Source organism: Eubalaena glacialis, chromosome 10 (genome assembly GCF_028564815.1).
Source record: "Eubalaena glacialis isolate mEubGla1 chromosome 10, mEubGla1.1.hap2.+ XY, whole genome shotgun sequence".
NCBI classification, from domain to species: Eukaryota; Metazoa; Chordata; class Mammalia; order Artiodactyla; family Balaenidae; genus Eubalaena; species Eubalaena glacialis.
This window is the reverse complement of record NC_083725.1, coordinates 59,797,589-59,811,894: the sequence shown is the minus strand read 5'-3', so window position 1 is coordinate 59,811,894 and position 14,306 is coordinate 59,797,589. Positions and strand designations below refer to the sequence as shown.

General features: G+C 39.0%; 1 protein-coding gene across 13 annotated transcripts in view; it reads right to left on the bottom strand.

Annotated features, from left to right (window-relative positions):
- DLG2 (discs large MAGUK scaffold protein 2) overlaps positions 1 to 14,306 on the bottom strand; it is an 802,852-nt gene that overhangs the window by 47,721 nt on the left and 740,825 nt on the right. For all 13 annotated transcript variants that reach the window (XM_061202775.1, XM_061202776.1, XM_061202777.1 and 10 more), the window contains one exon: positions 13,458 to 13,533. In XM_061202775.1, the coding sequence (XP_061058758.1) occupies positions 13,458 to 13,533 (76 nt within the window). The remainder of the gene's footprint in view (positions 1 to 13,457; positions 13,534 to 14,306) is intronic.

Here is a 14,306-nt window from a genome sequence, read left to right as displayed (position 1 = left end):
ATGAAAAAAATTCTTATAATCTATTTAGCAAAACTTTTGGCTCATAAATAACCTTCAGTAAATGTTAGTTATATAGTTATCACGTTTACTGATCAAAGTCAAATCCTTTATTTACCAAATGTGAACTCTGCCTATTACTGAGAAGGGGGTAAACACAAAAGTTCTATCCACTCTTGGGGGTCAGCTGGGGGAAAGAACTCCTTACCTTTAACAAAGCAATGAAAGCAATCATAAATAGCACTGAGTAGCAATCATAAATTCATGTCTTTATTTTCTGACTGTAATCTGGGCTTGTGTCCCAGCACACCACCTCCACGACGGCCTGCAGCCATGGGAGGTGTTCACAGAACGCTTTCTCCAAAAACGAGGAATGACAAGCTCTGTCATTCACATTGAACACGTGCTCCAAATTCATTAAGGTGTTAATTCTTCGTGACAGGTGAGTACAAGCCAATTACAGAGAGAAACGGTGGCTTCTTGGGGCCTTCCAGGAAAAACAACCATTCACATCAAGAATGCCCAAATACCAGTTTCAACAAGTGGTAACAAAATCTTTACAAATATTCATGAAGTTGTCAAAACATGAAAGGCAAATAGCACTCTGCAAGCTTTTTGCTTCTTTTCAAGTGAGGAAGGCTCTAACTCAGACTGACAAGTGCTTGCAATAAATTTGAGACTGGGAAAACTCTCACTTGGTAGTTGTGTCACCCAAATTGCCCAGAACTCTGTAAATGAATGGCAACTCTTTGCATTACACCTTACCACTACTAACAAATAAAGGATGTTTCCCTTAGCTTTGTCATTGGTACCTATGTATACCAATTGCACTTGTTTCATGGAAAGAGTTATTTTTCCCCCTTTCCTCTAAATGGACCCCAAGTGCACAGAATCTGATAAATCATAATCCTTGGCCATGAAATGCTTTTCATTGTTTCATACCTTCATGTTAGGTGGGAGATTCATGGTGCTTATTACATTATGATAGATAACAAGTGGGCTACACACAGATGTTTTTCTTGAAAAGTGTAATTTTGATTTGACTAAATATCCTTCACACTATGTCTCTTTTTGTTAGTTTATCTCACATCTTAATGAAGCAAGTTTACTGCACCCCTCTTACTAACCCATTTTACAGAGGAATATTGTATACTAAGAGTGCCAACTTCCAAGGAAATCCCAGTCCTTACCAGACCATCCAATGTTTGCCAAGAGCAAGCAAAGGCTAATGCATCTTTGTTTCCCCCAAGCCCTAGCACAGTGCTGGGCATGAAAGACATCTTGTAAATTTTTGCTAAGTAACTGAAATGATCTTCACGTGCCTCCAAAGGATAGCACTTGGCTGTGTGACTATGGACAGGTCACTTAATCCTCGGTCCCTGCCTCTTCATCTATGACATGGATAATATACCAAAGAGTTCTGTAAATATGAAGACTTATTACTAGTATCCATGAAGAATTTCTTAATCCCACTGGAGTGGATCCATTACAACACATTTCTGCTTTTAACCTGGCAATCAGTCTAAAATAGGTTTCATTTTTTAAAAAAAAGTACTTTAGTGACAATTTTATTGAATCTGTCCTGGTTGGTTTTCAGTTCAATTCAGTGGTTATTTCGGTATCACACATAAACTGTGCCAATTTTTAATAGCACACAGCAACTATTTAGTGATGGAGACTTGCATTGGAAGGTAAGGCAACCATCTTGAGGTGGGGCGTTGGGAAGACATCTGCTTGAGGCTAGGCCTAAAAGCATGTGTACAATTTTAATTTCTAGTCTGGGTTCTATCAAGTTCATGCTCCCTTCCATTGTCATCCTCGTGGGTGCAGTTACTTTGCATGATTTGCCTTTACCCCTTTCTCTACCAATTAGTAACTCATTCGGGATCCTCCATATGTTCATGAATGACATTTTCAACATTCTCTGCTAACCACCATTGCTATCTGTGACCTTTCAATCTCTGAGGCCTCTGTGACCTGAGTCCTTCCAGCACCTTCCCCCAAGGTGCCCCACTACTCCAGTCTCTCCCAGGTACCACCACCCATCCTCCCAGCAACAAGAGTCAATGTGTTTATTCACAAACAAATCCTGTCACTACTCTGTCCCAGAGCCAAAGAACAGCCTCCTTGAATTTTTTAATGGAATACTCAATACCTCCATCACTAGACCTCAAGCTACATTTCCAACCTTACCTCCCCCACTACCTGTGTGTGTCTGTTCTTTGTTCCAGTCAAATATAGTACTTGCTGGTTGTCACATACCCTCTACTCCTTTACTTTTGCCTCTACTATTTTCTAAATGTGAAAATTACAATTATTCTACAGTTGTTGAAATCTTCCTCAATCCTCACAGACTTAGCTAAAATGTTACCTCTTCTTGGAATCATTTCTTAATTGCTCTCACTCAGACTGGCCCTCTCTTCTCTCCTTTGAATCTCCATTAAAACTCTGTACATCCCTCACTAAACTTTTTCACCTTATGCTATATTGTTGTGTGTGTGTGTGTGTGTGTGTGTGTGTGTGTATGTACTAGAAGGTAAGCTCTGGGATGGCAGAGGTGCGGCCTTACTTATCCATGTCCCCACTCAGTGGTCAGAGCAGTTTCCTGTACATAAGGGGTACTCAAAACCTATTTATTGAAATGAAAGGAAATAACACTCAGATTAAGAGAAACTTCCTTTAACACCAACAATAAATTGTCTAGTTCTCCATACACAAACTACAGCAAAAAACATGTAGACTGTACACTCTAATTTATATACTTTTTCTCCTAATACATCACCTTCTTTACTCTCACATTATTTAATTCAGTAATTATTGGTTGAGTGCCATGAACTATTTTAGGCCTTAAATAAATCACATTCCCTGCCTTCAAGGAACTTGCAACCTACTTTCTAGATTTTATTACAGTTGAAAAATCGGAGTCTCAGAAAGAGAAGCTACTAGTTCCAGATCACATAGCTAAGAACAGAACCCAAGGCAGTCTAATTTCAGAGGCTATTTTTTAAAATAAAAGGGCAAAGTAATTAGATATTTTTAAATGAGTATTAGGAACATACTGGAAGCTGTTGCTGAAAGTTTTCAGATATTACATGATCTGTCATTAAAAAAAAAAAAGACTTTCTACCCACATATAAACACAGTGTAGAGTTGAAAAGAGGCAAGATATACTGTTTTTGCTTGTTGAGACTTTGGCTATAATTACTATAGTGAGGAAGTCAGATGACTGGACAGTAGCTTCTGCATCTTTATCTTTCAGTACTGATGTTTGAGATTTTAGGGAGTTAAAAACTTTTGCAGAGACTTCCCTGGTGGCGCAGTAGTTAAGAATCCGCCTGCCAAAGCAGGGGACATGGGTTCGAGCTCTGGTGCGGGGAGATCCTACATGCCGCGGAGCAACTAAGCCCGTGCACCACAATTACTGAGCCTGCGCTCAAGAGCCCGCGAGCCACAACTACTGAGCCCGTGTGCCACAACTACTGAAGCCCGCGCGCCTAGAGCCCGTGCTCTGCAACAAGAGAAGCCACCGGAATAAGAAGCCCACACACCCACAGCCCACTGCAACAGAGTAGCCCCCACTAGCCGTAACTAGAGAAAGCCTGCATGCAGCAATGAAGACCCAACGCAGCCAAATAAATAAATTAAAAAAAAAAAAAAAACTTTTGCAAAGTGAAACATGCAAGCTCTGAGGTGTGACTCTGGGTCTTTTACCTTAAAAAGTCAGGTTAAAGGAAGCCCTGTAGTGAGTCAGAATTGATTCATGGGTAACTCTCAAAGTAGAAATGGGTTTGAGCCAAATTTTCTGCATAATACTTAACACCCTGAATTAATAGCGGGAAGAAAACTGAACAAAAAGTCAGTGTTCTCAGCTGATGAAACTATACTTGTTATTTATATAACCACAAATTATACATCTCCTATTTATATTACTTTAGCCTTAGCATCACTAATTAAATAGATAGAATTAGCTATGCTAATAACATCTAGAATGAGTTCATACATAAAATGCCTTAAAGAATCAATTATTCTACTCTGCTCACACAATATGTCATAATGCAGGGCCCAGCTCTGCCACTTACTAGCTCTGTGAACTTGGGTAAGTTATTCATCCTTTCTAAGCTTCAGTTTTCTCATCCATAAAATGGGCATATTAAGAATTTTCGTAAGACGCAAATGAGCAATGCCTATAAAAATAACCTGTAGAATAAACGGCAGTCTATGGATGTTCAGAGTAACTGGCATACTGAATAGAATGCAGCAGTTCTCCAATGTAATAAGCACTGATCAAGTCTGTTCTGGAATTTTCCACAGGGAATTACACAACATGGTAGAGAACTCAGAAACAATCCTGATTTGTAGCCAACGGCAGGGACAGGAGTAGAAGACTGAGATTAGTCTGCTGTCACCTCTACCTTCCTGCCCAGTCATAAAGTCAGCAAGCACACAGTCAGGAACACCCCTGTGCCAGTAGGTGTAGGGCAAGGCTGTAGGGCCAACTCTCCCTCCCTCTCCGCCCATAGCACAGTGTGTGTGTGGGGGGGAGGTGGGGGACTGATATTTCTAGGTACTTTACACATATTATCTCTTAATATGATTTCCATTTTTACACATCAGGTGATTAAGGCTTAGATATATTATGATAATTCTGATAGAAATGGGTCATTCTGTGTGATATCAAACCTTTCTGCTACACCTGTGTATCTTGAATTTTAGCAAGTCCACAGAATTTTCCTGGGAGCTTATTAAAATGCAACTTTCCTATCTCCATCCCCAGAGATTCTGATTCCACAGGGCTGGGTTTGAGCCTGGGCATCTCCATTTTTAATAAAGAGCCTCAGCTGATGCTGATATAGGTGCCCCAGGCTACACATTTTATTTTCCTCCTAAATATTTTCTGGTCTCTTCTTCCCTCTCTGTCGCTACTCTGTCGTCCTAGGTCAGGCTATCTCCATGTCTCACCTGCATTGTTAAAACGGACTCCGGCTGTCTAGGGTTGCCTCCTTTTGGAAATTTATTCCACACAGCAGGAGAGCGATCTGCTAAAGTTCTAATCTAATCTTGCTAAAATCCTCCAAAGCCTCCCTATTGCCCTCGAGATCTGGGTCCTGACTTCCCCTCTGCCTTCTTGGCTGACACTTGCAGCTTTGTACTTAAGCTCTTGTATTTAAGTAACACAAGGCTTCTTTGGCTTCCCTGCACACACTGGGCTGCTTCCTGTCTTTACATGCCCTCCCCTCTGCCTACAAAATACAGAGGTCTTTCCAGCTTTTCACACTAGATTCTACTGATCCTTCAAGGCTCATTTGGGACATTATATCTTCTAGGAACTTGCCTATGAACTCCAAGAGACGCTTAAGTATTCCAGGTCTGAGTTCAAATAGTATTTTGGCCTCACTTCCCACTCAGCGCTTAGCGGATTCTATTTGTCATTTGCTGATATGTTTATCTCCACAGAACATTTTATGATTCCTACAGGCTGGAACCCTGTCTTATTCATGGTGTACTTCCCATTGCTTAAATTGGTATGTGGCACATAGTATGGCCTCAACAAATGTCTGTTAAAAAACTGAAAACATTAGAGGGGAGGAAACACTATGAGCAAGTGAATCTATTATGTTTCAATTTACCATATTCTTTCCAACATTCATGAAGTGAAAGCTTTAGCCTAATTAGGCAACGAAGATAACACTAAATTTCAAAGGTATTTTAAAAAATTTACAACTTTTGTACTTTTTTCCTCCTGGGGATGAGGTTGATCAAACACATTCGAGTCAAAATATACAAAACAACAACAAAAAAAACTGTTTTAAAAATATTATTAAGGTGAAGAACTGAACAAACTAAAACATATTGTAAAAATGAATGTGTACGTGTGTAGTGGACAGATTTTGTCAGTTATTAATTATACTAAATTTAGTATATAAGGTTGCAGATTAACTTGGTTGTTTCAGCAATGGTAGTTTTTGGACCTACGAGGGAGGTGACCCAAGAAATAAATATGCATAGAAACACACAAGGAACATGATTTATTCTCCATTCCATTCCACAGACTAGCAGTTTCCTCATTAGTAACTTGACAAATACCCTATGGGGAGTAAGTAAAATCACATGTATTTATTCAGTAAAAAAATGTTCATTGAGTTCAGCTGGCTTTCAAGGTTGAGATAGGGACCCTCCTTACATGTATCAGAGAAGGAAACTCAACTGTAGGCCCCTTTGAGAACCATCTGCAGAGAAGCCAATAGCATTTCTTTAACCAGAGAATTATCTGTGTGCTGCTCACATGGCTCTCAGTGGACGTGGGAGCTCAAGGTTTGGAAAAATGTGATTATCACTTTCAAAAGAAAATACAGTGAGTTAGCAGCTCTTCCCATGCTGCGCTGGTGACACTGCAGAATTCCCCGGACACAACCCTGTCTTGGTTCTTTATGTAAAAATGTTAGACTGGTTAAAACCACCCTGCATGCAGTATGGGGAAAGAATCAGAGGAGAAAGGCTACAGCCAGGAAGAACAATGGGGAAACTGGTAGAGGGCCTGGAAGAGGGAAGTGATAATAAAGAACCTGAGGGGTAGCCTTTCCTGAGTTTATGAACTTTGAGCAGAAATGTTGCCTTCCTGATGGCTGTGGACTGAGGCAGTATGGCTCCCCTTTCACCCCATCCTCCCTGAATCTCTAGGTCACTCTGGACATCTGAGCTCTTCACTGGGCTCTGGCCACCCAAAAACTAGCTCTATTAAGAAGGTTTCCCTTTTTTTGAGGGCAGTAATGACCTTTCCTTTGAAACTCAAAATGTCACTTTGAAGCTGTTATAAAAGCAATCCTCATAACTCACCCTGGTGAAGCAAACATAATTCCTATCTTGCTAACAAAACACTGACTGTCAAGTCACTTTTTTGATAAATGATTCAATGGCAGGCTCTGCTACTAACTCTGTGTGTTCCGGAAAAATGATTCTCAGTTTCTTCATCTATAAATGACATAGTAGGATCCAATGACCATATGGGAATTTCCAAGAGTATATGAAACAGAACTGAGGCTTCTTAATGCTAGCTCCAGTTTGATTCAGGGAGACTGCCATGATCCTATCACCAATACCTCCATCTCCCCATATCCCCTTCTCCCAGTCAACATGCCCTCTGAAAGGGAGCTCAAGGCTTTAGAAAAGGAAACAGAATATGAGGTCAGATGTCCAAGGATGATGGTCCTCTCTGATCTCTTTAGCAACAGTTTCCTATTTTCCTTTCCTTTGCCACTGTTTGAAATTCAGATTTTCAGAATCTTGTACCCACAATACTGCTTTAGCTATCCCAGCATCTCCCAATGTCAGTCTCTTTCCCCTCCAATCTGTCTTTCCCATGGTCGCCAGACTGATCTCTTAGAAACCTACTTTTGATCATTCACTTACCTTTCCTCTAAAAAGGGTGGACTGAGTAGCCAACATGCATCCGGTAGACACTGTGCTAAGTGCTAGGGGCACAAAGATGAGTAAGTTTGGAGCTCTGCCTGGGAGTGACATTTGGGCAGCAATCCAGATACATTAAGGGTGGAGCCCAGAGGAAATCACTAGGTTGGGTTTGGTCACAACTGTTAAAATTCTTCACTGTCTACAGGATTAAGTACAAGTTTCTTGGAAAATTTAAAGCACCAGAACTGACTTGAGTCTAACTTTCCAGTTCTGAGTTTCCATTCTTCATCAACTGTTGCTTGAAGTGAAAGCAAACCGTGTTTTACTTCCTATGTGCCCTGTATTTTATTCCTACGCCACTGCCCTTTCCTTGCAAGCTCTACTAATCTTTCAAGGCTCCCCAATTCAAATCCCCCCAGCTTCCAAGCTAGAATCAAGTTCAGGGGAGCCTGAACTTCAGAGCAAACTTTCTGTCCCTCTTATTTAGTACGAATCGCTTCCTCCTTGTGGAGACCCATCTTCTCCCCTAGTATCCCTGCTCCTTCAGGGCAGTGACCATGACTTACTCATCTTGGTCCACAATGCGCAGCAAGCTGCCTTGTATTGGCACCTAATAAAAGTTTATTAAATGACTGAAACATGTTTTCCAAGACTTCATTTTACTCTGGCATACCACAACAGAGAAAGTGTGCGGCCTCCAAGCTCCCTTCAGAAATGTTCTCAATACAGAAAGATACACATCATTGAGGAAGCCAGCTTCTCCCTTTTAGAATTTAAGTTTAAGCCAAAGTTAGTTTTTGACAAAGCTAAACCCAATTCGATTTATTTCTTCATTTTTCTTAAAATGCACAAATGCAACATGGTTTTAACAAGGGAGACAGCATGCTATAGTAAACAGATTATGGGTTTTGGAATCAATCAGACATGGGTTCAGATTTCTTCACCTCTCCAAGCCTCAGTTTCTTTATAAAGAGGGAATAAATGATTTCCCTTCAAGTTTTGTTGTGGTGATTAAGAGAAGTGTGTAAGCTGTCTAGGCTTCTACAATGCATACTCCTACTACTTTGAGTAATACCTATCACTTCTGTTTTGCACCAGCCTGTGGCTAAAGAGGACTAGTTATTTATAGCCTACCTTACTTTAGAAAGGATTTACAATGCAAAGGGGACCCTTATACATTGCACATTGCTGACATTTAGTAAGAATATTAATAATTCTCTCGTACTCTTTCAGATATATATTTCCCTTCCTTAAATTATAGGGACTTTTAAATAAAAGTAAAACAAAATTTGGCATAAATCACTAAATACCACTGATTTTTCAATGGAAAACAGGTTGATTCTGAAGATTATACAATTTCTTAAATGTCTCAATAAATAAAATAGAATGGCTGATTAGAAAATTGATAAAAAAGGTAGAAGAACAATGAAAGAAATCCAGATGGTGATTAAGTTTTCACCAGAAGCTAATTTGAATGGAGACTCATTAGAAATTTAGCTGACATTCTCAGGAAAGCTTGGGTGCATTGAGATCTGGGGAAGTGAGACAGTTCTCAAGGAGATCCATCCAAACAGATGGCCACTTGGGTCTGGGTAGGCTGGAATTATCTGGGTTACTGACACAATTGTCCACTTGTCTTTGCATGTGTAGACACAGACTTTGTGAAGGCACATGGAGTGGACAGAAAGCCTGGGCATTTCATTTGTAGCAAATGGGCACTTTGCAATGGAGAGCCTCAGATTTCCTCATAGATACTCTCCAAACTCAGGAAGCATCAAAGCTCAGAGTCAGGCTTTCCATACAAGCTTCCCAACCTTCCAGATCTTCCCAGTCAGCCCCATTAGCTACAACTCCCACCACACCATCCACACCATCCATCTGGTGTCCCTGATCAGCTTGGCCTTACTCCAATATGCCTACGGTTGCCACCTTCATGTACATGCTGTTTCTGATGTGTGGCAAACTCTTACTCAAACTTCAAGATCTCGTTCAAGTATCACCTTCTCTTTGAAATCTTCTCTCTTATCCAAGGCATAATTAGTAACTCTCTTCTTCTTCTGACCTCCAACAGAATAACGGATAGTGTGAAGGAATGAAAAAGGCAAATGTTCTACTGTCAAAATGATCTGAATTTAAAACTGACTTTTGTACATACTAGCTGTGTGATCTTAGGTAAATTAGTTAATCTTCCTGAGGTGCAATCTCCTGATATTTAAAATAGAGACAAATTCCCTAAATTTATGGGGATCATCAGTGATATTGTATCACCATTGTTTGCCCGCTTATATTTCTCTTTGTGAGCTCCGTGGTATGAAAGTCTTTCCCTTTTTAATCACTTTGCTGCCCTACAAGGCACCTAGCACGGTACCTGGTGTTGTGCAGCACTCAATTTTTAAAAATTAAAGAATAGTTCTGGAAAAGTAACTCAAGCACTGATAGGCCAATTAAAGCCCAAGTCCTTCTATGAAGTGCTCTCTGGTCATTCCCACATCCATTCATTTGAATCCCCATAGCTCTTGTACACACTACTAATAAGGCTCTTGTCACAGCCTGCTTTATACATACTAATTGATTCTAAGATCCTCCAGGGCAGTAACCATGGCTTTCACTCTGAATCCCCAACATTTCACAATGCTCTGTGAATGCCATCTAATGATAAAGTTACTTAAAATATCCCATTCTCTTTCTCATTCCAAAAAGTTTTCCTCTTCAGTTTATGCTGAGTTTACCCCAGGGTCCCAGAGACTGAGGCCTTTGTAACAATGACTTATTTCTGTAGTCCTTGTCCAAGGCTCAGAGTGAGAGGCATCTCCTGACTTTCCCAACTCTCCACAGAGTTGGTCTGTCCTTTCTTCAGTGCACTTTCTCTTAATTGTCCTTTGCTTTCTACTTCAGGGCAAGAGTCTTCTCATTGATGTATTGTTCTCATGGGGACTTAGAAAACTTTGGTTTATTATTTCTTAATTCACAGGCTCATGGAGAATTACTGCTGGAAGGCACCTTAAAAAATCATTGAATCCGGGGACCTCAAATAGAGAAAAATTCCCAATGTTGTGCTAGGCATGACTAATCAATCATGACACTTTTCCTGCTGAGGTCACATATGGCCTCAGAATCATTTTCAACACAATATTCTAGTTAGAAACCATCAATTCATCGGTTTCCATAGGAGATGAAACTTGTTTGACATTCCTGATGTAGTTCAAAGCTGCTATTTTGCTAATGAGGTCCAAAGAACAGTGGTGACTTAGTAATGAACTGAAACCTGAACCCAGGCTATCTGACTCTCATGACTTTCAGTCCAGGGTTTCCCTTTTCACATGATCACTGCCTCTCCTTCAATAGTCATTCAAGTCCTAGAATTTATATTCTATTCATTGGCTCATACCTAACTGTATTTAGCAATATGATTTCAAAAAACACAACACAAGTTTTGGCCTTACCAAAAAGACATCTGGGCTCTAACTGACGTTAGGAGCTCTTGAGGGGAAGGGCCTATGTTACACTTTGTATCTTTCACAAGTTCTAGTCCTGAGTCTGGCACATGGTAGGTATTCAACAAAAATTCTCTGATGTATATCCAACTATATATATGAAACAAACAGAAAATCTATCCTTAAATTCTCACCAAGAATCAACGAAAAATCCTACCCCTTTGTACAGAAGCAGTATTTGTTTGAAAGGACTCCATGCATGATGACATACAGCCTCACTTTTTTTTTTTTTAAGAGTGACACCATGTTTAAATAAATTCCCATTTCACCTGAATGTTTTAGGGGAAAGTAAATTATTATGTCAATGACTGGGCTGCCCAGTGACACTTCTACTTAAAAATACAAAGGGCAGTGTTGTGGTTTAGGGCTCAAAACTTCTGAGCTTTTCTTCTTGTTTTTCATGGTGACATCTATTGACCTAAACTTGTGGTTCTGTGTGATGTTCACAGCCAAAATTATTAGAACAGAAAAGTAAAGGAAAGGAGATGAAGAGAAAGAGAATAGGAAGGCAGAAGGTGGGGAAAGGTATTTTTTGATATAGCAATAAGATACTAGTACTATCACTTAAAAATACTAGATTTAAAAAGCTTTACAACCCACAGCTAACATCATACTTAATAGGAAAGATTAAATGCTTTCCCCTTAAGGTCAGGAACAAGACAAGGATGACTGTTTTTGCGACTTCCATCCAACACTGGAAGTTCTAGCCAAGGCAATCAGTTATGATAAAGAAATAAAAGTCATCCAGATTGGAAAGAAAGAAGTAAAACTCTCTCTTTTTACATATGACATGATCTTGTAGATAGAAAATCCTGAGGAATCCACCAAAAAGCTACTACAATTAATAAATGGATTCAGCAAGGTAGCAGGATATAAGATTGATATACACAATAACTGTATTTCTATACACTTGCAGTGAACAATCCAAAAATAAAACAGAAAACAATTCACGTGCAAAAGAATGAAATTGCAACCCTACTTCATATCGTATACAAAAACTAATTCAAAATGGATCAACCACCTAACTGTAAGAGCTAAAACTACAAAATTCTTAGAAGAAAATACAGGCATAAATCTTCATGGCCTTGGTTTTTTAGATATAATACCCAAAACACAAGTAACAAAAGAAAAAATAGATAAATTGGTCTTTGTCAAAATTAAAAACTTTTGTGCATCAAATGACACTATCAAGAGAGACAACTCATAGAACGGGAGAAAATATTTGGAAAGCATATATTTGATAAGAGATTAATATCTGGAATATACAAAGAACTTCTACAACTCAACAACAACAAAGGAACCCGATTTTAAAAACTGGCAAAGGATCTGAATAGACATTTCTCCAAGGAAGATATACAAATGGTCAATAAGCACATGAAAAGATGTTCAATACCAATGGTCATTAGGGAAATAAAAATCACAACCACAATGAGATACCACTTCAGACCAAACAGGATGACTATAAGCAGAAAGACATATAATAACAAGTGTTGGTGAGGATGTAGAGAAACTGGAACCCTCATACACTGATGGTGGGAATGTAGAATGTTATAGCCACCTTGGAAAACAGTCTGGCAGTTCCCCAAAATGTTAAATATAGAGCTATCATTATGACCCAGAAATTCCACTCCTAGATATATTCCCAATGGAAATAAGAGTATATGTCTACACAAAAATTTGTGCACAAATATTTATAGCAACATTATCCATAACAGTCCCAAAGTGGAAACAATGCAAATGTCCATCACCTGATGAGTGGATAAATTAGATGAGGTATATCCATACAATGGAATATTGTTTGGCAATGAAAAGGAAAAAAGTATTTATTCATGCTACAACACAGAGGCACTTTGAGAACATTACGTAAAGTGAAAAAAGCAGTCACAAAAGACCACGTAGTGTACAATTCCATTTATATGAACTATCCAGAATAGGCAAATCTATAGAGACAAAGTAGATTAGTAGTTGCCTAGGGCTGGGTGGGGAGGGGTTGGGGTTGAGGGAGAGGGAAGTGACTGCTACAGATTTCTTTATGGGGTGATGAAATGTTCTAAAATTGACTGTGGTGATGGTTGCATAACTCTAAATTTCATTTGTTTACTTTCTTCTTTTCTATGTCTGTCACAACAATCCATGTATTCACTTAGGTGATCCATATGTATATTTCCATGACTATCCTGACTTTACAATACGTAAAGGACTAGACATATTTTATGACGAGCAGGTATCTTTTATGGAATCTATCCTTCTAGAATATTTAATTTAAAAGAAAAAAATTAAAGAAATAACATCGAAACTACTTTTTTCTTCCTCACTATAGTCATTACATCACCTTCATAACACATCATTTCTGCTGACCACTAGCAGCTTTACCCCCAATATTTATTTACCATAAATCTACTTCGTCAGAAATTATATCACTGCATAGCAATACATTTATAACAGTGCTCTACTGTCCAGTAGCTCCATAATCTGTTTGTTACCAACAGCTTAAATGTCAATTATAGTTAAATCCATGGCAAACGAGAGAATTTAATGTTTCGATTATTTTGTACCTACCCCTTTTGAATCAATCACTCCAGGTTTTGCATTAAACTTCACTGTCTTCAATCGGGCACGTTCCTTTCTTTCCACCCTAAAGAAAATGGAAAATAAAGAGTCTATCACATGGCAAGGCATTTATGATTAAGTTTCTTATCAAATGAAGAACACCTCTTCTTATCCTACAGCTCAAATAAAATGTGTTTAAAAATATTTCTCTTCTTTGTTCACTATAAAAAGTCTTGGTATGATATCTCTAAGCTGCTAACACATTCCTTGCAATTTCTGTGTTACATGTACTGAGAGTCACGTATTTGGAAGCAACAAAACCCCAATATTTGTTATTTAAATGCCTGAATCAATCAAAATCTATTTCAAGAAATCACAGTCCACAGAGATGAATACCTAGGAGGCTAAGTAAACTCTCATCTCCTAATATCTCCTTCTCTCTTTTTGTTTCCTTTTTGTTCCCTTCCCTTTAGGAATACTGGGGTATTTATTTACCTTCACCTCAAAACCAAACATGTTACAGATAATCTTGAACTTTTCCTTTGCCCCAATGTCCTTCTGCTGCCATCTCTGCAGTTTTCATTATTTCACCTTCATTCATTCATCAAACACTTATTGAATGCCTACCCTGTATCAAGTAAGGTGCTGGGAAACAAAGAAAAAAAAATTAAAAAGTACGACTTTAATGAACACACAGTAATGTGTTCTTGGCAGGGACAGAGGGATAAAAAGACAGATATTGCTGCACAGAAGATTGCTGATAGCAATATGGGCACATCTATCTCATTGGAGGAAGATAAGGAGGGGGTGGAAAGCAATGGGGTGGGCTTCCTGGAGGAGGTGTCAACTTATGTGAGA